Source organism: Myodes glareolus, chromosome 7 (assembly GCF_982192425.1).
Source record: "Myodes glareolus chromosome 7, mMyoGla1.1, whole genome shotgun sequence".
In the NCBI taxonomy this organism is placed as follows: Eukaryota; Metazoa; Chordata; class Mammalia; order Rodentia; family Cricetidae; genus Myodes; species Myodes glareolus.
In genome coordinates this window covers 2,201,594-2,228,085 of record NC_142032.1, presented here as the reverse complement: position 1 = coordinate 2,228,085, position 26,492 = coordinate 2,201,594, and the positions used below count along the sequence as shown (strand labels likewise).

General features: G+C 41.0%; 1 protein-coding gene and 1 long non-coding RNA gene across 2 annotated transcripts in view; one reads left to right on the top strand and one right to left on the bottom strand.

Annotated features, from left to right (window-relative positions):
- The window catches only part of Pdzd8 (PDZ domain containing 8), a 58,184-nt gene extending 36,995 nt beyond the window's left edge, over positions 1–21,189 (bottom strand). Inside the window, exons 1-2 of the mRNA XM_048423846.3 lie at positions 20,149–21,189; positions 625–747 (exon numbers count right to left, since the gene is read on the bottom strand). Coding sequence (XP_048279803.1) covers positions 625–747; positions 20,149–21,017 — 992 coding nt within the window. The 5' untranslated portion in view covers positions 21,018–21,189. The remainder of the gene's footprint in view (positions 1–624; positions 748–20,148) is intronic.
- Positions 21,190–21,320: 131 nt separating this feature from the next.
- LOC148121279 (uncharacterized) lies at positions 21,321–25,494 on the top strand. The gene is made up of 2 exons (XR_015738316.1): positions 21,321–21,761; positions 24,909–25,494. It is a non-coding gene; the product is annotated as an uncharacterized LOC148121279 (long non-coding RNA).
- The last annotated feature ends 998 nt before the right edge of the window (positions 25,495–26,492 follow it).

Below are 26,492 nucleotides of genomic sequence, written 5' to 3'. Positions count from 1 at the left end.
AGAAGCTGGATAAAGAGACACTCGTGGATCAGGGGAAGATCTGGATGCCGTCTTGGAGGAAGAAGGAAGCTACTGAGCTCTAAGCAGGAGAGTGACAATGTACTTGCAGTTTAAAGGTCATTCTGGTTGCCATAGTGGGAACCAAGTGTCAGGAATGGTAAAACTAGTGTAGTCATTGATTTAGGCAAGAAATGAACACAGCTCGGACTCTGGGGGTAAAACACTGAAGTGCGGAAAGACTACTTCCAAATGCGCAGGGTTGGTTCAAAGTCTGGTTTAGTCACTTTAGTGAGCATTTTTAATAATCACAATTCTTAAAACTACTATGCTAGGAATGCTCTTCAAAAGGAAAGGATAAAAATGTCAGTACAGGAATGTTCATTTAAAAACTTAGGAATTACTGAAAAATAAATATTCCAAGTGTCTTTCTAAAGACACCTTCTAAAACATGATTCATATTTTTGCAAACTGAAAAAGACTATTTTCATTAAATTTATGCTTTAACCATTTAATGTAAAAAATAATATAATACAAACTAACATAAAAACAGAATAAACAGTCCTTAAGTACATATCTATCATACTTTCTTGCCCACATGTAGTAAAGAGAAAACAAAGAACATACCTGCTACATTCTAACAATGTAACTTTCAACCGGCCTTCAGTAAGTGCCCACTGTTGAATATGGATAAGTTCTTCATCTTCTTCAAATCCTTGCAAGGCTTGGTATGGAAAAAACGGCTTAAACCTGACAAAAGTAAAGATAAGTCTTAATTTCTAAGTAATAATCATAGTTTGGAGCATAATGAATACCTGCCTGTTTAACAGAAGACTCAAAACACTTAATAATTAGCTCTACAAAACCAAAGTGTAACAAAACTGCAAGCAATAGTGACTTCTCTGTATCACCCATGAGTTGTGGCTTTGTGGACACCCATACTGACAAGCCCAGGACACTGAGAATACAGAAAAGGATAATCCAAGAGGTCCTAAAGTTTTGATGGAAACAGATTCTTTGGATCAGATGAGAAGTTCCTACAATATATGATCAAAATCCAGGTATGGTCAGTGGACACAAAATGATAGTGATTGGTACATAATAATAAAATAATAGTAGCAAACAGCAGCAACGGTAATTACGGAACCTGTTATTTGCTGGCAATGGGAATGGCTTTATATGAGTTATCTTAATGCTCACACTCTATACTGGGTGTTACTATACACTCCACTCTCCAGATAGAGAAGTTGAGAATGGTTACTAAAGGTGTGATTCGACTTTACACACACAGCAGGACACAACCAGAATTCAAGCTAAACTGACTTTATCAAAGCCCAAACTATGAAACATCTCAGCTATGACTTACTGGAGCACTGTGTGGTTATCACTAATAATCTTTTTCTTATGGAAATGCCTGAGCTTAGTTAAAAATTGGAAGAGTTTAAAAACAGCAGAACATTAATTTCAACTACAATTCATATTCTTCCACTAAAACACAGGACAAAGAAGATGATAAAAACTTGGCTTGAAGCTCTGTGATTTTCAATCTATTCAAACATCTATTCAAAATAATTCTATAAAAACTTAGTAAGAAAACTAAGTCTGATAAATGAACCAAGGTGGCTGGCTTCCTTTCTCTCGATAAAGTCAGGGAGGCAGACTCTGCTTCAGACTGAGATAGCTCTGAATAAAGGGCTTTGTCTTTAGAAGCAAAAAGATTAATCAGTGTTCTCGCCAATCCCCTAGCTACCTACCTGTTAGGCTAAATTCTCAACAGGGCAGTAGAGAGGTGACGACTCTGTCCTTTGATTTGTGGAAAGGAGTCTACTTTGGGTACATCAGCCTGAGAAAACACCACCGAGGCCCTAATTGCCTGTTACCTGGCCCAGAGTTCCACAGTGAGAACAGTTAAAGCTCATCGACCTGTCCGTGGCAACCCCCAGTGCTCAGTTTCTAACACTGGGGTTTCTTTTTCACCCAGAGAAAACCCTACCAATGTTTCCTTTCCACACTACTCTGAGAGTCTTGGCACAGATGCTGTGCTGAGATGAGGAGGAGGAGGCACAGAGCAGGTCAAAACTCTCTCCAAATCTCTCTAACAGAGCCAATTTGGTGCACAACAGACTACGGAAACTCATCGAAGATTCAAGGGCTCGGGGAACATACAACCTAAGACAGGCTTCTGAGCTTCCACAGGAGAAGCTCTGGGAAGAGCTGGGAGCATTTCTCCTAGGACCAGACAAATATCAAGCACCTACTACAAAAACTGCTGCAGAAGGAGTCACACTTTACTGGGATTAGAACAGCACTCTATACTTCACAGCACTGTCAGAAACAACAGACTCAAGATCAGAAGCTTTACACTGACTGAGACACAGATGGTATTAGAATAATCTAGACAGTAACTAGAAAAAAAGCAAACACCTAAGCATGCTGGTACACCCCTATAAACCCAGCACAAATCTTAAACTGAGGGTTAGCCTGGGCTACATGATAAGCTCCTATTTGGAAGATCACATGTGGTAACAAAGTAGAAGGGCGAGTTTATTGAAGTGGTGCGGCACAGGGAGCTGGGGAGCTGGGAGAGGGTAAACCAAAGCTGAGCATGAGTGAGAACGTCATTAAAAATTCAGTCCCAAAACAAACAAAGCAGTTACAAGCACTGGGGTAGGAGAGAGTTGTGCCCACAAATTTCTAAAACTTCTAGTTTCTACCAAAAAAAAATTACAAAACTTCAAACAAACAGGAAAATGTGATCCATCCAACATGGAAATGAAAATAGTAGAAAAAAAAACTGCTTATGAGAGTTAACAGACTATAGATGTCATCAATGTAAAACTGGTAATTTGGGGAAAAGGCAGAAGTATGGTAAGAAAAGGTATAAGGTAAATCATCTATCTTAAGAGGATAAACAGAAGAGAACACTACACCTGGATCAAAAATAGCTGTGACAGTACTGAAGCTAGACCTACACTTAGCAGCTACTAAAAAGAGAAACAGTAGCAAATGGTCACTCCTAGACAGTGAAGCTTGGGGAAGTAACTTGGAAAATTTTATAAAAATCTTTCTGCTTAGGCTGTGGCTCAATGTTAAAGTAGGTCCTGGGCTAAATTTTTAACACCCAAATAAATCCTATTTGATTTTTAACACATACACATTAACTAAAACAAGGAGAGACAGGACCAAATACTAGGGGATGTGAAACTGCTAGCTTAGACAATTAGAAAATTATCATTCTGTATTAAATCTAAAAATACATACAAGCTTATGACTCAGCAATCCTAGCCCAAATAGTATCTAAAATAAATGTACACAATGTTCATGAAAAGACATGTGTAAAACCATTCATAACAACACTAAGCAATTGTCCATCATCGTTTCACTGAGGCATAAACACAATCTACAGGAAATAAAATGAAACAAATTATAACTATATGCACAAACATTTAATCAAAGAAGCTAGACCAAAAGAGGAAAAATGAGTGAACATAATATAACTCAATTTTTAAAGTTAAAAACCAGGACAAAAAGTGTTAAAAATTAGAGGTCATCAGAGTAGTTACTTTATGTCAAGTTTCTTCCTTTGTTTGATCTCTCTCTCTCTCTCTCTCTCTCTCTCTCTCTCTCTCTCTTTCTGTTTGTGTACTTGTATGTGTTCTTCTGTGCAGGTACGCATGTGTGATGTGTGAACATCAGGGGACAACCTCATGTGTCATCCTTCGAGACAGTCTCTGTCACAGTCTTGAAGCTTACCAATCATGCTTCACTGGCTGGTCAGCAAACCCCAAGGATCCTCCTGGACCATCTTCCCAGTACTGTATCACAAGCATAACACCATGCCCAGCATTTTAATCTGGGTTTGTGGAACTAAACTCAGGTCCTCACACAGATTTTATTGCTATTTACCTTGTCAAAATTCTGAGCAAAACTGTCACAATTACAGACTTTTCAAGCAGTGAGTTAAATCTTCAATTAATGTTTAAGGACAAGAAACAAGTTTGATTTTTAAATGTGTGTTACATTAGTATATTAAATATATATTAAAATATTTAATTTATATTTTAAACCTACAGAACCATCTTCTCATATGGATGACAGAATTTTTTGTACATCTAAAGTATGTTTTTACTCTAAAATGTCTTTTCAGGATTGTTCTGTAAAACACCCTGAATGCCAGCTGGTGACATCTCCATCACATGGCAGTAGTAAAACTGTTTGCAAACACTGTGATCTTTAGAGACGGGTTTACCACAAACCCAGCATAAAAATATGCTGAGGTCTATAGTTACTCGACCTTAGTCAGCCTGTGTATTCTTTCCTGGAGAACAAATTTACTGGCGTTTTCAGCCCAGTAAAAGGCAAACCCTAACAATTATACTTAGTTTTAAAAAGGACACAGCTCCTTGATGCAGAGCAAGAATTCTCCCTCCAGAAATACCCAGGCAAAGGCAAGCTGAGGATTTGTCAAGGAGGTAAAGTATTGTGAAGACAAAGTTTTAAACAATACAAACAGAGATGGCACGCTTGACTCCATTATGTAACAAAGCATATGATTTCAAGGAGGTTTTTCGTCTCCTATTTCTTGTTCCAAAGTATATTGTGTGAGGGGGAGAGATTGTACTCTCTGTGAGAAGATGAAGGGTTTTTTTTTTAAATTCTAACACTTCCTAAACTGCAAAGTAGCATATAAATGCTATCTGTTCAACACAGAATTCTTCAAGCACCTATGTCACTTCTGAAGTACCTGTCAGCACTCTTTAAAAGTCTGCGCCGTGTTTATAAAGGACAGACACATGGTGCCTTCTACACCCATATACCAGATTTCAGCGCATGACGTAAGAAAGCAATTTTCTTCAAGAGTGACTTTTTTCTACTACATGATAATCAAAACTAACATGAACACTGTCAATCAATAAACAAGAGAGAAATTAAAGGTTTAAACTCTGGGGCAACCACCTCATTTTCTCGAGGGAACCAAAGGCACTGAAAAGTAAAGTGACGGACCTACACACCTAGTTTATCAAAACTAATATCACAACAGCTAAGCCTTCTTATCCAGCCACCATTTATGTGGGAGGCAGTTGGAGGAGCTCTGTCTATATTATTAACCTACCTAACCCTTAAACACAAATGTAACAGCATTTTCTCCTTTTAATTTTTAACTGGTTAAAAATATAGCATGTATTATATGTAACATTCAGTCAGAAGAGAATTATAAAAAATAATTTTAAAATATCCTATAATGTAAAAGAGAAAAATTAGGAACTAAAGAGAACAGAGATACAACCAAGTCTGAAAGCAGAGGCACACTCACATTCAAGGCCAGTAAAGCTGCATTTGAACCTACCAATCTGATGATCTTCCCCACTGCAGGTGGACGATATGTTATCCTTACTCTTAATGGCATTGGCAAAAGCTAAGACTGCTGTGCTAATAAAATAATAAGGGCTGTACTATTCATCTACTCTTCCGACAGGGATCTGGGAAGTAGGTGGTAAGAATCAAGAAGGAACAAAAAAGAACTTAGATACAACTTCACTATCTTTCCTTGGGATTTCATATTACTTCTCTACTCATTGCTAGCCCTCACTCCCCACTGCTGTACTCCATGTCTGTTTTAATATTCATAATCCCTCTCTCTTCTCTTTGAATTCCTTCTTATTTTTTCTGATTTCCCCATGACCTTTCTGTTTGTTTTTAAACAAGGCAATTTAAAGTAGTGCTATTTACTTGTTCTCACTTTGGCTCTAATATTTCCTAGGTTTTAGACAAGTTCAACTTTTGAGAGCCATAATTTCTTTATTTGTAAGAGACAGTAAAATGCTCATCTTGTACCAGTACTTTAGGAATTAGATTAGAAGTTTCTCATAAAGCATGTGCCACTGTGATATGCTCCAGAAATACTTGATATCAAACTTTTCCATGTTAAAGCTGGTCTTCTATAGGCATGTCAGGGAGCAAATTCATCCTCCTCCACAATGAAGCATTTCAGAACTTCACCATGTACTCAAGATTTTACAATCATGGCTACTTCTCTTCCCTCAACTTTAGATAACCCTGATTTCAGTATCCGTAATTAATACCTTGCATGTAAGTATCAACTAACAATTGCAAAAGAACAAATCAACAATAGCCAGTATGCCTCCCATTTGTATGCCTCCCATTTGTAGGCATACCTCCCATTGGTATGCCTAGCCATTAAATTTTATAACTATATTTATATTTTAAAATTGTCTTAAGGAAACCCACAGAGGATTGCTTTATTCATGGACTTTCCTGGTGTGTACTATTGATGACCAGGTCTATACTTCAAAAAATTGTTTAATTTCTATATATCTATGGAGGGGGAAAAACCGCTCCTAAATAGCTATGATACTAAGAACAAGAACAACAAATACTGTCCTAAGTCCTTCCCTCACTACTTGCCCCTATATTCTCTACCTAGGAATAGTTTTATTTTTCAAACTCTTAATTCTACAGAAACATAAATCAAGACTGTATCTAGTCTTGACACGTAGTGCAGTGGTAAATGCTTATCAAGCATGGGAAAGGCTCTGGGTTCCATTCTTGGCCACTAACATAAAAAAACAATAAATCAATCAATCTAGGGTTAGTAAAATGACTTGCCAAGGAAAGGTACTAGCTAAACTTGACAATCCAAGTTCAATCTCTGGGACACACACAGTAGAACTCCCACAGGTAATCCTCTGACCTCCAGATAGGGAGCTCTGTATATGTGTGTCCCCTATAAAATTTACAGTCTAAAATTTTCAGCTTTCACAAAGCAAAAAAGTTGGTAAAGCTACACTTCTCTTCCTCTAGACCATGCCACTCCAGTGTAAATTTTAGAATAAGAGAATACAAAAAGTATCGTTTGTTACGTTCCTAGCACTTCTGTAAATCACACTGTATTTCACATGGATCCCTGATTCCGACAACTCATAACAATACATGGAACTTAATAAGCCTTATTTTTGTACGTGAAGACTAAGATGAGACACTCAAGTATCGTGTTTGCCATTACACAATAAATGGCACAGTTAACACTGCAGCAGACCCACTCATTCCTATGTCTTGCACCATCAACAGGGACTATCAGTACTAAATAGTAGTTGAAAATAATGTCTATATCAAATAGTCGTCAAAGGTAACAAAGGAACAAAGAGGAACAGTAGTTTCCTTTATATATAGTGAAAATAAACATCAGGTTAAACTAGTGGTTTGAAAATACTTTGTTCTTAGGATCCTCATATGTGTTTTTCAGTTATCAAGGACCCAAAAGAGCTGTTGTTTATGGGGATGATATCCACTAATATTTCCATGAGAAATTAAGCTTGCATTCCATTAGCTGTCAAGGTAATGATGTCATATCACCTGACTTCTGGGGAAAAAAAACACTGTAATGCACTAAATGGGAAAGGCAAATTACATTTCTGTATTACTACTGGTATAGTTTTGACTTGGTAGGGCCCCCTCAGAGTTTGTGTACAGGTATATATGCTAGTGGAAGCCAGAGGCCAATGTTAGTTGTCTTCCTCTATCACATTCCACCTTATTTTTTTTAATTTTTTAGTTGTATGTATATCGGAATTTTGTCTGCATATATATCTATGCTTCATGTGCATGCCTGATGCCTGTAGAGGCCAGAAGAGGGCAAGGGAATGAGTTCCGGGGAACTTCTGGGGGTTTAAGTTCCAGAGAACACAGGAAGAGGGTAAACAGGAGAGGGTCAGCCAATTGCTCTGCTTTCCTTGGATTTCTCACATCTTTATCTCAATTTCTGACTCCCAAGGTTTTATTATACTTGAACAAATTAGGTAATCATTTCATCAGGTAGCTATAAATGGCGTCCAATGTGGGCAATGTGGAGCCACATATTTCCACATAACACCTGAGAAGGCTTAAAAAAAAAAGTCCAAACACACAAAAATGGAGCCAAATGCAGCTTCCTAGTCCCGCAGTCTCTCATGCAGCCATGGTACACAGACATTATTTCCTGGCCACTGCCTGCAGGCTTGAGCCACCAGCATGCCATGACGTAAGCTGTGCAGCGGTTTAAGATTTTGCTCATGTGAACAGAAAAGGTAGGCTTAAGGGAGAAAAGGAAGAAGAAAAAGAGCACAGGCAGTTATTAAAAAAAATAATAAAATCCTTAAGGAGAGAAGTAAAGTAATAAAAAAAGAGAAGAAGCCACATTAGGGATGGGAAATATAACACAGGGAGTTTGGACCTAATATGGTGCTTTGTTGATTTTGAAGTTTTTGAATGCTAATAAACAGACAACAGCTGCCAAGAGACATGGGCTTGTGGAAGGGACTGCTGAATTAAGCCAACCTATACACTATAGACATGTCGTGGATTATGAATGGAAGTTCGGAATGGAAAATGTATTGCCTTGGAGGAGAGGTTATGGTTTTGTTTCCATAAGAAACGAAGGGCTGTGGATTTCTTCCAGGTTAACAAATCAGATTTGACCAGGGCAGGCCTCCTGAGTATCTTGGTTACAGACATGGGGGAGAAATCAAGAAAGACTACAAGAAAGGTGACGTGTAAGCTGATCCCTCTGCTTGGGAATAGCTCAGAGACAAGATGAGACATGATAAATCTTGCTGGCTTCAGAGTCCTCATGACTTATTACTACATGCCATCCTTTCATACGGCATGGGAAGAAATTTATATTACAGCTTAGTTATACAGTCCAAACAAACTTATAAAGTTGACAGATGCCTTTCACCTGTTCAAACACAGAACAAAAAAAAAATCTTTAACTGACTTGGGTACACCACATATTCCATACTTGTGTTAGTCCAAACATGTATGTTACCTTTAAAAGTCTGTGTTTTCAGATCAAGGGGAGCAGACACCAATGAAAATGATTGGCCCAGGTGATCCAGCCTCTCAGAGTGCCTTTGCTGCAGTTTCCCAAAGTTCTGAATTCAGAACAATTTCAAGACTGTTGACTGAGATGGCCCAGCCTCACAGACTATTCCAGCCAAAATTTCAGATAAGCCCTACATTTTCCCATCACACCAGGACTAGACACAACTAGCTCTCCCAAGACTTGACCATTATCCCATTTTTTCCACAGTCCTCTAAAGATGCCTGTGCCCCCAGACAACAGAAAGCAGTCTAGTGAACACGACATCCATACTCCCTAGAGGTGGGGTGGATGGTTTTTGGTCATTCGGTGGGTTACGGATGTTTGTCATCTTTTAGGCAGGGGTTAGTTACAAGTTATTAGTAGTCAAGGTTAGGGAAAAAAAGGAACAGAGGAAATCAGATTCAAGGATCTCTTCCTAAAAGTAGAAGGGGGGATATAATATAGAAATGATGGGATAAAAGGGTAGATTGTTGAGTTTACTTTTGAACAACTACTTGTCTCAAATATTTTATATTGGTATGGAATTTTGTATATTGATACAAATTTAAGGTTATTTTTGCTATACTCTACTGCTTGTATTTCTTGTTTAAGGTATTGTACCCATGTAGCTCATTTTAAAATGTCAAGTTTTAGTCCTTGAAAGATCTTTAGTATAATAAAGAAATAGAGGTTAACAGTCATCTGTAACAATCGAACTTGTAGTCATGTAAAGTATGTTTTCAAGGTCAAACATATATTTTAGATAGACATGGTCTTCAAACACTTCAGAGATAACAAATGTTATTTAAATGTTTTAATAACATAGGGTTTTTCATGACAGTAAGACAGTTCCTGGCATCTACTTCATAACAGGATGATGAGCATTAAAGAACCTCCATATGGAGTTTGCTTTCTTTGTGGCAAAAGGTTTGGGCAAGAAACTGCCCTTGCCTCAACTGCTGGCAGTAGGCTGTCCAAAGTAGACAAGCAGTACATAAAAGAAAGCTACTGCTGAACTTTGCCAAGACAGGGTAGGACAGTCCTTCAGAAGTTCCTGCTTCACAGAAAAGTCTGTCAGATATTCTAGACCTGTAGGCAGAGGAACCTTGGGTGACTGTCAAGGCAGCCAGATGTCTGTTGTTTCATGGTTTTGGAAGTTGCTTGTTTTGCACTTCCTGTTTACTCATATACTAGTATATCTTTCTCTGAGCTCTGATGGAGTTGAAGACTAGATAGTTACAGTTACAGTTTCCCTTAGTCATGAAAGAAAGTAAATTAGGTACAAAACTTTAGACTCAACAGAGCATAGATAATGGAATATTTTCTCTAAATTTGCCAAACACTAATGAACTGGACATTATAAATGTATTTCTTACTTGGTAATTGTTTTCATTATATATAGCTTTGCACTGGGATTAGCCATAAAGTTCTTAGAGGACTTTGCAAGGGTGGCTAGAGAGGACAGAAAGACTGCGAAGTAGTTCAGGGAATTTCCGGGAATGTAGTTTTCAGAGAACATGAAGAGAGGGTTATCAAGAGAAGGTCATCCAATCACTCTACTTTCCTTGGATTTTTCACGTCTTTATCTCAATTTCTGACTCCCAAGGTTTTATTATACTAGAACAAATTAGGTAATTGTTTCATCAAGCAGTTACAATGGCTGTGAGCACAACACTTGCTGGGCAAAGCTAAGGTCCCAAGTTTGGAACCCCAGCACTCATGTAAAGCTGAATGCAGTAGCTTCTGTCTATAACCCCAGTGTTCCCACATGGGAGGTGCAGACAAGAGAATCCCTGGAAACTTGCAGGCCAGTTAGCTTGGCAAACAAGACTATCTCAAAACAAAGTGGAAGGTGAAAATAGTCTGGATGCTGTCCTCTGACCTCCATGTGCCCACCATGGCACACAGGCACACAACACAGAGGGCAGGGGAGGAGAGGGAGAGAGACACAGATCATACAAAGAGATAGACTTTACAAAACACATTTTCTGAATCAGACAAAACACTGCATACAACACAAACACCAGACTCACGATTTGCTAGATACTTAAATGTGCACGCAACAGTTGTCTAACAAGAATACAAGTTCATTAACAAGATATAGACTCCTAGTCCTTAGTACTGCAATTTCTCCTCCCAACCCCCTCTCATTTTCAGCTACCAAACAGGAATGATTAGCTCATTACTGTTACCTAAGACCTTGGTTTGTCTGTTTTTTGAGGCAGAGTCTCATGTAGCCTAGGCTCACTATGTAGCCAAGGATGATTCTTCCTCCATTTCCCAAGTGCTAAGATTACAAACATGTGCCATGGAGTTACTACTGCTACAAAAGGCTTTCCAGTAAAAGCTTGTGGTTACATATTATAGGTTGATCCTAGGAGCAATATCATTCCTAAGTCACAATTGCCTGTTTAACTGGTACCTTATCTTAGTGATGACCCAAGTAAATAATTAAGAACTTGTGGTGCTTTGAATAAGACTGGCCACCATAGGTTTATATTTAGAATTCCTGGTTTCCAATTGGTAGAACTGTTTGGGAAAGATTAGGAGATGTGACCTTGTTGGAGTGTGTGTTCCTGGTTCTTGTGATGATGTCACAAGATGTGAGCTCTCAGCTACTGCTTCAGTGTCATTTCTGCTCTGCTCCCTACCATGATGGTCATGGACTCTAACCCTCTGAAACCGTGAGCCTCTGGACATGGTGTCTTATTGTAACAATAGACAGTATTTAATGCAAAACAATAAAACTTCCTCATTTATTTTTTACTACAGTCACCACAGCATTTTTAAGTATACAACAACAAGAACTAATGATGCTGGAGAGAGAGAAGTTTCTTGTTCTTTTACTAGAGTTAAGGAAATCAGAGCCCAGCTATTTCAGTATCCCACTCACCATAAAATCAGCTTCATTCTTCCTACAATACATGAAGAATTCATAATGCCCAATGTGCTGACTACAGAATAAAGAGAAATGTGTTCTAAAACATTCTGCTGATTTCACAAAACTTGGCAAGTACTCACTAGATTAGCCAAAATACATTTTGTTATTCTATATCAGTTCAGGGAAAAATAATCTACAATTAATCAATATTGACTTTTCTAGGAAAGTAAAATTAAAAGCCAAGGCTTTTTGATTGTTAGAGAAGGCTAGGATAGACTTCAAAGTCCTTATGTTGGATTGATATTGGTTTATTGTTTATAAATCATCAATCAACAATAATCTTTAACCATTAGGATAAAAAAGCAAGTTAGGACTGGAGAGATTACTCAGTCAGTAAAGTGTTCCTACAAGCATGGGAAAGGAGTTCAATTTCCTAGAACCCATACACTAAAGACCAAGGACTAGGCTAGATCCTAAGGCTAGGAGGCAGAGACAGGACGACCCCTATGCTAGCTGGCCAGCCAGTTTAGCAAATCTGTAAGCTACAAGTTCAGTAGGAGAGCCTGTCTCAGAAAATAATGTGGAGAATGACTGAGTCAGAAAGAACCCAACACCAAACTCTGGACTTCACATGCTCAGTCATATGAATCCACATGCATGTATACATACATACAAGTTCATGTGTGTGCCCACACCTAAAAAAGGGAGTGTTAAGCACACTCCAAATATTCTATTTAAGAAATCCAAAGAAAGAGAATGATCAAGAGAGAAGATTAAGTTCTCTTCCTTTTTGTGGTCATCACTGGATCCATAGCCACCAAAATGAAGTTCAATCCCTTTGTGACTTCGGACCAAAGCAAAAACCATAAACAGCACCTTTCTCACACTCGGAGGAAGATCATGTGTTCCCTCTTTCCAAAGAGCTGAGACAGAGCATAACGTTTAATCTGTTAGGATGATGAAGTTCCGGTTGTCCAAAGACACTACAAAGGCCAGCAGATTGGCAAAGTGGTCCAGGTAGATGGACAGGAAGGAATATGTCATCTACATTGAACAAGTACAGTAAGAAAAGGCATTTAGTGGCACAATTACCCACGTGGGCATCTACCCCAGCAAGGTGGTTATCACTAGGCTAAAGCTGAACAAAGACTGCAAAAAGAACCTGGAAAGAAAAGGCAAGACTCGATAAGTAGAAAGGAAGTCAAATACAAGGAAGAAACAATTGAGAAGATGCAGGAGTAGAGGAATCTCACGCACAACTTTCATTAAAAACTGCTTAAGTTAAAAAAAAATAGGAGAGGAGAGTAAATGAGTTGGATCCATACATACTGTTGGAAAGGATACCCATGTTTCTTACAGATGCACCTGCAGGGTCACACGAATACTGTGCGTCATTATGAAGGAGAAGAATGGAAGGAGCAGAAGAGGACAGGTGTAGAGATGAAGAAAGAGGAAGAGTTGAGAGGCATCTGCTCTGTACAAAATAACTGGGTTTATTATTATTATTTTAATAATAATAATTAAGTATAAATAAATAAGTATAGTTTGATCATTTAACTATACTCCAAAATAACACTTGGATAGCAGGAATATTTTTAACTACAAGTTTTTTAAAATTACTCAACACTATTTGAATATCTGTAAAAGACTGGCAAAATACTGTCAAAAAATTCAGCATTTACCCAATGAGATGGGAGGAAGCTATCATTATTTGTGTTGATGGGTAGAAACTTGGATTTGATGCCTCAGCAAGCTATAGGAAAATTTCACTGATGGGAAAAGAAAAGACAGAAAGGAAGAGAAGAAAGAGAGAGAGGAAGAACACTCAGCTATTTAAAAGTTTGTTTAGAAATATCTAACCGCACAATCTAAGAAGGTAAGCTAGACTATGAGTGTTCTCTGTGCTGTCTTAGCAGTTCTAAGTTAACTTACAGAAACAAAACTGTCTCCTGTCAGTGTTCACTTTTCAGCTCAACGTCTAAGAACCCTACATACGCTTCAAGGTAATGAACTAACTTCATGAAGTAAGCGAAAATTGGTTTTTCTATTCTTCTGCAGAAATTATCCACAATCTCCATTAGCTTTTCATAAAACAAAACCCCAAAGACCCTTAAAAAGGCTAAGAAGCAGTTCTGAGGAAAAGCATATTAGATTTGTCTTTGTTTTTTGAGGGTAAAAAGGGCAGGGCTCTTCTAAGAAGGTCACGCAACAAATAGTTTGGGATTTTCAGGTACAGATAGTTTTCTCATCTTCTTTTAAATTTAAACACACACACAAAAGGTGGAACTTATAGGCAGGCCTAGAAGAATTTAGCCGGCACAGCCCTCTGAACTTAGAGTAATAATTGCTTTACTGCCACAGAAATACAGCATGGGACTTTGGGATTCCTGGAATTTTACTATTTATTTATTTAGGATTCTGAGAAAATTACTGATGCCTTCTAAGCCTGAGTTTCTGCACCTGTCAAAAGAAGATGCCTACCTGCCTCACAAGTGTGTGGACTGCCTAGGACACCGGGCAGACACAGGTAAGAAATGTGTTTTACTGCTCAGCTCATCTAATTGACTGTTAGTAATACTTATACATCAACAGGCAATGTTTCATCAGCCACTCCTCTAACATAGTATGCTTTATTTCAGGAATAAACTGTAGCTCTGGGATACAATACACAAACAAATTATTGATTATAGCCTAACTTCCTCTTCATACATCCTTTTACCCTCAAATTTCTAAAGCAGATTCATCAATACATTTCCATAACAATAGCCTCTTCAGGAAATCCGATGTTCCTGAAATAAAACTATCATTAAACTAGAGAACTTTACTTTCTGTAGGTTAATGCCTTGCACAATAGAACTCTCTGATCCATGGTGACAACACTCTAAAACTCCAGTGGATCTATGAAACTGAATAGTATTGAACTCTCTATATAAAGCTTTTCCCTAGACATACTATCCTATATATAACAAGTAATCATCTAATTGCTTAAGTAGAGATATTGATCTCTTCCTGTTACTCACAAACTAAAGGTCTTTGATAGATCCAAATGTTGCTATTATGAACCTTGATTATTTGTTTGCCCTACAAAAACAAAAAGCATAAGAACATGACTACCTTATAACTATTTTTATCACCTGAACACCCAACAAAGAACTAGGTATATGTAGTATATGATTAGCACTTACTGAAAAATAAATGACTTTTTAAAATAACTTCATGATTCATCTCTGGAAAAATGATCTTGAAATTCCATTTACAAAAGACATGAGAACATATTTCCTCTGAGCCATAATACAAAAAAAAGTACAGCAAATGAAAATTAGCTATTATAATACATCATTACTTCAGGATAGCTACAATAACACACAAATGACATTGTTGCTAGTTATCTTGAAGTATCAAAGGTTAGTTACATTTCCTAGTAATATTAGTAATGAAAGTTAACAATTATAACCACTGAGGAATTTTAGTAGCCACCTTAAAGAAAACATAATCTTTTAAAGTTATCTACATACATAGAGAGAATTATTAAAAGAGTAAGTATAGTATTCCTCCCAAACAGTTGTGTCAGTTTTCTGAGCATTTACTCTGGCAGTTTTTAAGAGAACATGGATTACTTAAAGTCATCTCTACCTCAGATAATCAGGGAGAAAATTAAATGTAATTGACATTAAGAATAAAAGCTTTTCTTCTTCATCTCAAAAAAAAATAAATTATGTGTAAACTACATTTAAAGTAGGAGCTTTTACAGACCAAGCCTAATTTAGTTCTTTGAAATCAATGGTGTCTACATTAATACAAAGATTTTACTGCCCTGTCCCTCAACATTAGCAGAGATAATATAGTGATCTTCTTTGCTTTCCAGTCACTGAAGATATGTGAAAATTTTCTACAAATATATTTCAGGATGTTTACAGAAATTAAAAAAAAAAGGACCAAATAATCAGTTACAACAAAAACAGTCATACTCCAAAAGATATTTTATACCTATGATTCCCCATATGTTCCATGTCCAATAAATTGAAATATAATACCAATTAAGTACCTATTTCTTCTTTTGTAGCTGAAAATTGTTTAATTATTGACCAAATCCACTCAAGTAAAACAGTTTCTAAATTCAAACAAAAGGCTGACACTACTATTTACTATTACTACCAACAAATCAAATAGAAATATTTCAAGGTTTTTAATTTGTGACAGAATGACTTTTTAAAATTCAACATTATAGAGACTCTTTTTTTAAAGATAAAATTGCTCAACAGCAGCTCTTTTAAAAGGTTTAGAAAGGGTGAAAACATTGCCCGCCTTCAAGCCTCACCAGCAGCCACTCCAGGAAGGGTCTCAAAGGCACAGGACTCCAAACCAGGCAGGTGCCAGCTCAGCAGGGACAGGTGACCAGGGACTAGGAAGTATAGGACAGTTTACACACAAGTTTCACCCTGGAGCTACTACATTTCCTTTGCTTCTGTTGTGATGAGGAATGCAGATATGGAAATCATGAAAATCAGAAGCCAGAAATTGACTTCGTAAAAAAAAAGAAAAAAAAATTATCCTACCTTTTAGCATTAGGAAACCAGTACAGGCCAAATAAACGATGCTGGCAAACTGAATTTATCCTTCTCTTAAGCAACCAGTTTTGGTTACAAGCCAAGAACACGCTAAAACAGTAGTTCTCAACTGTCAATAGAAACCTTAGTCAACAGAATGGTGCCCAACGTGTGAACAAGTGCATCCACAGAAAACCTGAGCGAGCTTGGAACAGAGTTAAGCATAGCTTCTCAGTAGCAGCAATTTTTCTGGTTTGCTCTGCTTGCTAGCGGCAAGCATTCTCAAGAGAGGCTTCTTGACTCAACTTTAGCTGCAAAATCTTGCAGCTCTTTTAAGAAGTCCTGCCATAAAACACTTAAATGGTGTTGATGGAAAGCTGACCGCATCCTTTTTGGTAGTGGCAGGGACCTGGAAACGCAGTAGAGTTGTGGCAATAAACACAGCTCCTGGCTGGTACCTCCACCATGAGGCTAGAATCTCAGAAAGCTAAGGAATGGACTGGATCCAGCCGTCAAAACTATGGCTTTAATCCTAGCTTTATTGCTTAGTACATTAAAGACTTGTGTAGTTAGAAAAAGAAATATATACAGTAAAGATAGACTCAAAAGCAAAGAAAACCTATAAATGGTTTACAGTGTGTTTAAAAATATATGCATGCTTGGAAGACAAAGGAAAAGGGTAAAATCCTTAAAAATAAGAGAGAAAGTAGTTGGCTGTGGTGGCACACACCTTTAATCCCAACACTGGACCTCTGTGAGTTCAAGGACAACCAGAGTGAATTTCAGGACAGCCAAAGATAAACAGAGAAACCCTGTCTCAAAAAGCCAAAAATTAAAAATAAAAATAGAGGTCAAAATAAAGCCATGTAAACATGAAAAATACACAGTGAGTCTGGATACTGTATGTTATTATAGTCTCTTTGAATTGTTTGAATGCTGAGAAAGGAGCAACAGCTGCTAAAAAATATTTGTTCATAAATGCTGCAGGACCGGGCAGGACAGAAAACCTCTGTCAACACTCAACCTGTGGTTGAGACCCCTTTGGGGAATCAAATAACCTTTTCACAGGCGTTGCCTAAAATCACTGACAAACACAAATACTCACATCATCATTCATAACAGTGCCAAAATTACAGTTATGAAGCAGCAATAAAAACAGTTTTAATGGGTGGGGGTCCCCACCACATGAAGAACTATATTAAAGCATTAGGAAGAACTACTGCTCTAAAAGCAGATTCATTAGTAAGAATCTAAAATATGTGACTCCCAAGCCGTAGCTATCCCTGCCCTGCCACCCTGGACTGTAACCCTGACTTCACAGGGAAGATAGACTCTCCATGTACCAGAGAGCACCAATGATAAGATGAATTTAGAAGTTAAAAGTTTTAAAAATTTCTACTTTATGCACTATTTTAAAGTACATGTTTTAAGAAAAAGAAGATTAAAATGAGGGGGATGAATTAAGAAACTCCTAACTTTAATACAATAGAGAATATATTTTCAGCATATTACAATTCATTTTTTAAAAATTCTAGTGTTTTATAGACTGCATTAGTTGGTTAAAATTTAAGCATCTGAGTTCTTAGGAAGCTTGATTATTTCCAGGTAACACTGGGACCTGGCAGTTGTAACGGGCTACTTCACTTTAGCAACATGAAAAAGGAAAACAAAGGTTTAGAAAGAACAACTATGTTCACCACCAAGACACTTGTTATATAATACTTAAAGCATCAAAGAACCAGACTCAAAACACTTTACTATTTTAGCTCTTACTAAGAAGATTAGATGTTAAAACGGATAAACACAATCTGCGGAATTAAAACAGAAATGCTGTGTGGAGCAACACCTGAAGACTCAGCCTTACAATATAACTTTAAAAGATCCTCTCAAAACTTCCAGTTTAGGTCAGGTAGGAAGTTTCATAGCTACATTTTACTCCGAGTTCAGGATTAATTTAGAAAAATATCTAACCTATTGTTCTGATATCATACTTTGGGAAAAAAATCCTTTAAAGAACAAGAAAAGGGGGGGTGTCTGTGGAACTACTGAGGTTGAGGCGCATTATCAGAATGCTTTCCTAGCCGACTCCAGGTTCCAGCTGCCACCCCTAGCACCATTAACAGTTATCAAGATCAAAACTGTGTGTGCCCAAAGAAGACAACCTCTCCATTTGCTAATTTGTTCTGCTTTGAGAGCCATTATATTTTTTGGCATTACTAATAATCAAGATAATTAAATGGAGTGATTCTGATGCACTTATGGGACTTAGTTCTGGATTTAGGGTTAAAGGTTTGGGCTGTGTAAAATGTTTTTAATTCCTAAAACAAAGGGAACTTTTTGTGTATTTCTCTTCATTTAATCAGAATGATGTACAAGTTTTTGTAAGCATAAAGCAAAAATGTAAACTAATAAGCATTTATTGGTGGCTCATTCCCAGTCCAAGAAATGTAAAGAGTAAATGAAGTTGAAATAAATTCCTTTAGATTACAAAGAATTAACAAGATAGCCTCGCTTTACATAAGCTGAGCTTCACCTGACAGCTGACGCGAGTAAAGCGAGTCGTCCAACTACTACGCGCTTCTTTCCTTCAATAAAACAGGGCAAATACTAGTTATGTCCTCTTTGTAAGAATGGTATGTCTAGACGGGTTGTAATTCATTCTCTTAGATGGAGTCAGTCCCGCAACATCACCGGTGTAGCACACGTCTGAGAAGTGGCCACACGAGACAAGCTAGCACTTCCTCCTCACATTTCCATTTTCCTTTGACTAATCTAAAAGCAGCTTCCTAGTCATTTCAACCCTCTATCAACTGCACCCCAGTGTAAATGTTATTAAGTGGACAATTCAATTCTCACTAAACTCTAAACTTTATGAAGGTGGTGGCAGTCTTTATTTCTGATCAGTACTGAATCTCAAGCACGGAGAATGGTAAGGAGGACATAATAAATGTCCAAAACTTACCTATGAGCGATGCACTCTGTAGTAGCTTCTGGTCTACCAATGGATTATCAGAACTTGTAACTTTTATGACTTTTTAAAAAGAAACATGAGCCTTTCTCCTCAAAGAAGCCTTCCAAGACCCACATATGAAGCCCCTAATCCTCCAAATTTTCATTTCCCTTCCACTTCCATGTCAGTAAAAGAAAACTCAAAACAATATATCACATAAAGCCAGGTCATCACACAGAGGGACTTTAAACAACTCAAAATGACTATCGTTAAAGTACGACCCTCAAGATGACTTGGGTGAGGACCAGCCACAGGGAACAGACACCTGAGAAGTGGAGCCTGGGTCTGTCTGTGGTGCAGAACCTACTTCCCAAGGGCAGATGACAGAAACTCCAAATCCCCATAAAAGACTGCCAGGCACAGAACTCAACTCTTAAGTCACCTCCTTCTGCAGCAACCCCTGTCTTTGCCCCGAGAGCTACCAAGGAACTTAAAGCCTGTGCACACAGACCAGACCTGCGCTGTGAGCACACCCTTCAGGCCTGCAGTGTGTGCAGGAACAACAACTCCACGTGGTCCAGGAGGTGCTGCAAAAGACAGCGACACAGCAAGCCGCTCCTAGGATGCAGCAACTACAGACAAGTGTGTCCCGACAATCCCCGGGGGCGCCCAAGGGGAAAAGAGGCACTGAGCAGCCAGGGGCGCGGAATAGGGCTCCCAGCTCCCACGGCTGCCTTGGGCAGCACGGGAAACGTCCACTACACGCTCGTCCTTCCCTAGGGGCCCCCTGTCTAGGACGGAAGCGCACTGCAGACCAGGGCCGCGCTGGGCCTTGCCCTTCCCCGGCCACCGCCCCCGGGCAGCCGCCGCTGCCCTGACTGCCTCCCGCCAAGCCCGCCCGCCCGTCCCTCACCTTATCTTGTAACTGGGCAGGGTGTGCTTGCGCTTGATGATCTTCTTGAGCTGGTTGACGATGATGGAGGTGAGCTGGGGCATGGGCCGCCCCTCGAACTGGGAGCGCACCTCGAAGTCAATCAGCGGGTCCTCCACGAAGGAGAAGAACCAGTGGGTGAAGGGCACGCGGGTAAGGACGAAGCGCAGCCGGCCCACCACCCGCGACAGCTTGACGAACAGGTAGGCGGACTTGCCGAACACCAGGTCCACGTCGATGGCCAGGTGGAAGCCGCCGTCGTACTCCACCTCCGCCTCGAAGGCCAGCTCCTCGGGGCAGGTGGCGGGCAGCGCGTCCCCGTCGGGGCCGTCGGGCTCGCCGGTGCCCGAGGCCACCACGGGCCGCACCAGGCGGATGGTCTTGATGAAGGGCACCGTGTCGCCCAGGAACACGTCGCGCAGGCTCAGCCCCTCCAGCAGGCGGCCGGCCGTCTTGGTCTGCAGCAGCTCCTCAAACTCCACCTTGATCTTCTTGGTGACCCAGCGGCGGGCGAGCGCCGTGTCCCGCAGCTCCCGGAACAGGAACAGGATGGTGGCATTGAGGAAGTAGCAGGTCTCCCGCGTCGGCGGGGCCGGGCTGTCGGGGGTCGGAGTCGGAGTGGAGCCGGCCTCGGACGACCCGGCCGCGGGCTCCTCCGAGCCGCCGCCATAGAGGTACTCCCTAAGGGGCAGGCCCGGCACCGGCTTGAGATAGCGGAAGCCGTCGCCCGCGCGGGCCGCCTCGTCCGCCCGCGGCTCGGGTTGTCTGCGGTAGAGCAGCAGGAACTGTGCGAGCAGCGTGAGGAACGAGCCCAGCACGGCCGACGCCAGGATCATGAGCAGCAGCCCCATCCCGCCGCCTCCGCCGCCCGCCGGCCTGCTCCCGCGCTCTCCGCGCCGCCCTCCTCACGCCGTCGCCCCCGTCGCCTCCATCTTGCGGACATCGGTCGGGAAGGAGCGGCTCCCGGGGCCCGTCCCGAGCGTCGTCCGCAGTCCGGCGCCGCTACCGTGCGGCGCCCTAGCCCGCCGCGGCCCCGCGCCTCCACAGACGCTCCCCCCGGGGGCGGCCCGAGCGCCGGCGACCGGCGGCGGCGGGCGAGGGCGGGAACGGCGCCCTCCCCGCAGGGACGGCGCTCATTGGGCGAGCGGCGCGTGACGTCAGAGCGGGCGCGCTCCCGCCGGCGGGCGTCCGGGCGCTCGCGGACGCGGACGCGGGTCCGTCTCCGGCCTCTCGGCGCGCTTCCAGCGCCGCGCCCCCCACACCCGCAGCCCGCCGCGCCTCCGTCCTCCCGAGGCCGCGGGAGATGACGGGGGATCACCCGGAGGAGTCGGGAGCCGGGCGAACGGGGACTGGCGCGGCCGTCCGTTATTCCGCACTCATCCCCCGCGCTGGCCATGGGCCCTGCCCGGGTACCGCTGCGGCGACCGTCCGTCCCTTCACCCCGCAGTGTGTCGCTGCCTCCCCTGCAGGGCATCGCGGCAGACAGCCCGAGCTCGAACGGTTGGGACGCTGCCCAAGCCGGCCAGAGGACTGACTGCATCAGACACCGCTGTCGCTATAGCCCGCACGGGCCAGCGGCTCTGCGTCCGCAGAAGGTGGGCCCCGAGAAGGGACCGAGGAGAACCGCGGGAAGAAGGGTACTAACTTTCCCACCTCAGGGCATATTCGAGTTTAAATGAGAGGGAGTTTCTTAAGAGGTCTGAGAGGGGTAGGTGGGCCGAAATGAATTCGCCAGCAGATTGGAAGATGTCTTAGGGACTCCCTTCAAACTGTTGTGCACGCCCCCCTCCTTCCTCGCGTTAACACTGAGGCGGTTGACTACATTGACACAGTCTAAAGAAGTTGTTGGGGTCACATCGCAGAGCCCTGAGTCCTTGGTTTCCCATTCGTACAATAACATTGAGAATGCAGCTGGTCAGGTCCATGGCACCCCAGAAAGGAGAATTAGAGATGCAGAGACAGGAAAGAGGGAGATTTTGCACAGGGTAGCACCAGGACCAAACCAGTAGAGCTGGAAATCTTTGTGTTCCCTTGCAACAATGTTTTTCGGGTGCTTTCTGACTACTCAGTTATTACATCATAGCTTACATCCTTCCACGTGGACACAGCCTTTTCTAGTGAGGTCAGACTTTTCCAGTACTTGAAGTCTCGAGGATTCGGGTTGGCTCTGAGACATCAGTGCAGGTATTCTTTCTGGCCCTTGAACGTTTTGGTCCAAAGATTGTCTTGACTGGGTGATTCTGGAATTAAACCAGACTTCTGACCCAACTGGGCCAGGTATAGAGCTTTGGAATCAATTTGATCTCATGTTTCTTATCCCGGACCAGGTCTGAGACCAGAATGATGTTTGAAATGGAAAGACAGATGTTTGCTGAGCAACCTAGCTGACATTTCTAGAAGCTTCAGACAACGTCCACGTTCATGGTCACCCTCTGCTTCTGCTTCTGCTTCTTAGATATATTAGTCCAACCCCAGTGAGAGCTATAAGCCCTTTCTCAGTTTTCACCAGAAATCTTACACCACTGTACCAAACATTACACTAGGGGGTAGAGTGGGGAGTTCTCCCCATTAGTGAGGTATTAAAACTTCCAACAGGGAGGCTAGACAGATGGCTCTATCAGCAGAGTGCTGAGTTTAGATCCCCAGCATCCACTGAAAAGGCTGTGTCTAGCAGCACAGTCCTGTAATCCCAGCACTCCAGGAAGGAGACAGGAAGTTTCTGGGACTTGCTGAGTCCTGAACTCCAGGTTCAGCAAGAGACTAATTCAACTACTAAACTGGAGTGTGGTTGAGAAAGATACCCAATGTCTGTCCTCTACATGCACATGCACACGTGTGCATGAACACATCGAATGTACACATGTTGGGGGAGGCTGCTTGTTCATTTCCCAGCTACCCAGACTCCTGAAATAATCACTCAGAAACTACATTATTTAAATCAGTGCTTGGCCAATCACTTAAGGGTATTGCTAGCTAGCTCTTACGTCTAGTATTAACCCGTTTCCATTATTTTATATTTTACCATGAGGTTCATGGCCTACCGGCAAGGTTCCAACTAAAAGCTTGCATCTTTCCCCTCTGGAGGCTATGTGGCATCTCTTTCACTCACTCTGCCTACTCTCTCTCTCTCTCTCTCTCTCTCTCTCTCTATATATATATATATATATATATATATATATATATATATATACACACACACACACACACATATATATATTTGCCGAAAGCAATTCTTTATTCATTAACCATTAAAAGCAACCCATATACATAAGGGGTTCCCACACCATTTTCCATTTTCTGTTTAAATAAAAAGGTTTTTAACTTTAATACAGAAAAATTACATATAACAAAACAGGTATCAAGCAAGATTTACAGCTACAATATTTATATCTACTTTATCTTTTATCATAACTAAGGAAAACTATAACTATTCTTCAACTCTATCAAAGACCCCAGAAGAGTATAATATTACCTAAGTAAAATTCCACAACTCTAGAAATGACAGAGATATCTTGCTGCCTGGACAGTTACCCAAAGTTTTTCTGTACCGTTGGGGCATCCATCTTCAGCCTACAGGACTAGTATTCAGTGGACTTTTCCACAAAGCAGGAAATATTAAAGACAATTCCACCTATTTGTCAGTCACTTTTTTCTGTGTACTGCAGAATGTCTTGCAGACTCATGAAGCAGTAACCCCAAAGGACCATCTCACCTTTAGGCAAGTTCAGCCGTAATTTTTCTGTGAGTCCTGCAAGACCAGTCAAGCAGCCCAGGCAAGAGCAGTTTCTCGCCCAAATGGCTAACCAGCTCCTAAGAAGTCTCTTCGATGCACATCATCATCTTGAAGTAGATTGGTGCTGCCAGGAGCAGGTGTGTCTCATGCAATGAAAAGTCCTAAGTTATTAAAACATTTTAAATGCCATATTCTGTAGTCTTTGAAAGAGCTGAAGAATACTTATCTAATTGAAATATATCTCTATATATATATATCTAGAAAACCTAACTAACATGACTAAAAGTTTGACTATTATAGATGACTATCTATTAACCTATATTTTGTAAAAGGAACGGCAGGCCGCTTCCTGCCACCCGCCCAGCTAGCTGTACCCCCGAAATAACAACACACAAATTGTATTCTTTTAAACACTGCTTGGCCCATTAGTTCCAGCCTCTTATTGGCTAACTCTCGCATCTTGATTAACCCATTTCTACTAATGTGTGTAGCACTACAAGGTGGTGTCTTACCAGGAAGAATCTTAACCTGTGTCCATCTTGGAGAGGAGAGCTATAGCATCTGCCTGACTCTGTTTTCTTTTCCCCACAATTCTGTTCTGTTTTCCCCACCTACCTATGTTCTGACCTATCAGGCCAAGCAGTCTCTTTATTAATTAACCAATGAAAGCAACAGAAATACAGAAGACCCACTTACATCAATATTTATTAATTATTCATTACATTTTTAAATGAACTGTGCAATCACAATACCTTAATCAAGAGCAGAAATATACATCTAACAAGATCAACCTTAAATTTGTATCAATAGTCCGAGATCCAAACCAATGTAAAGTATTCATCTCTATAACACACACACATGCATAGAACCAGAGCCAAACAACTCTCTTGATCTATCGTGGCTCTGGAATGATCCTACGCCCAGTACTCTCCCCTTGCTAGCAAGGTTGGTGAGCCCCACGGAAATGTCTTCAATCTCACTACATCTCCACATCTTCCTTAATCCCTAGGATACCTCCTGGAACCCAGTGTCTTCTCAGTCTGTTGGTTATTCAATTCTCCAGTAACTCTTATCCTCAAAGGGCACACTCCGGTCTACTACAGAGATCAGGAAACCTTGAGGAAAGAGGAGGGGAAAAATCAGGAAGAAGAAAAAATGGCGAACATTAAACACTAGTAACAACAATACAGATGTGATGGTTTGAATCTGAAATGACTGCCATAGGATCATGTCTTGAATACTGGATCACCAGGTTTGTGGACTATTGTTCTGAAGGAGTGTTTACGAGATTGGCTTGACTTAACGGAAATAGGTCTCTGGACTAGGACCCTGATTTCTGTCTGGTGTCTGTGCTTCCTGCCAGTGGCCGCTGTCACTCACTCCTGGTCACTTTGCATCCTCAGCCATGCCCTCTCCACCGTGATGGATGGTGACCCTCTGAAACAGTGACAAAAGTCTTTGCTGTCAGGAGTTTTGCCAGAGTGGCCATAGAAATAGATATGCAATGCATCGATGTGTCAGCCACAATGTTCAATGCTTTATTGCTTTAAAATATGTATCTTTAAGTTTATAAATAAACATGATTTTATAACCATGTGTATTTGATATTTAGTTGGTAGTGCTCTTATAATTTGGGTGTGGTATACCCTTTATCTTATGAAATATTTCTGTGTTAATAGAAGCTTGGTGCTTTTGAATGCAATTCTTAGGAGATTATAAATCCACCAGCCCTCATCTTCATAATAATGCTGGTTTATAATTGGTCAGAAGTCTGAGGATCACTGTCCTTGACTCTGGGAATCTGAGATTCTGAGTGGATGTGAAGGAGATGCACTAATGACCCACTGATGTGCCTCAGATGACATCATTGAAGTTAAGGTGCCCAGTGTTGGCACAGAATTTGTCGGAGGAGACAACCAATGTGTGATTTGACTTAAAGTCCACTCCATGAAAAGGAATCCTTACTCAAGAGCCAAGAACCAGAGACTAGATAGCCTAGAGACCTAGGGTAAATCCAAACCCTACTGGTCTTTTTCTTTTTAAAAACATATCAATTAAAATGTTTGCTGATGATATTCTGTTACACTCATAGGCCAGTGCCTTTTTCAGTCATCATCATAGCAGCCTCCTCTGGCAGCAGATGAGGTCAGATTCAGAGACTCACAACCAGACATTACATGGGGAGAGAGTTTAAGTAGGGTGACTCCATCAAATAACCTCAGAGCTCAGGGAATCCGAGCCAGAGGTGAGGCAGGACACCAGGAGAACAAGGCCCTCTGAATCAACTAAGCAAAGTGCATTTGAGCTCACAGAGACTGAAGCAGCAAGCACAGGGCCTGCACAGGTCAGCACCAGGTCCTCTGCATATATAATAAAGCATTTAGCTTAGCATTTGTACGGGACTCCTTAGGGTGACAATGAGCGCATCTCTGACTTCTGTGCCTGCTCTAGAGGCTCTTTCTCTTACATTGGGTGACTGTGTCCAACTTCAATATGATTCTTTTTGCTTTATTCTGTATTTTATTTTATTTTATTTTTATTTTTTCAAAGTTTATTAATTTATAAAAGTTTCCATTTCCACCTCTCCTCCCAA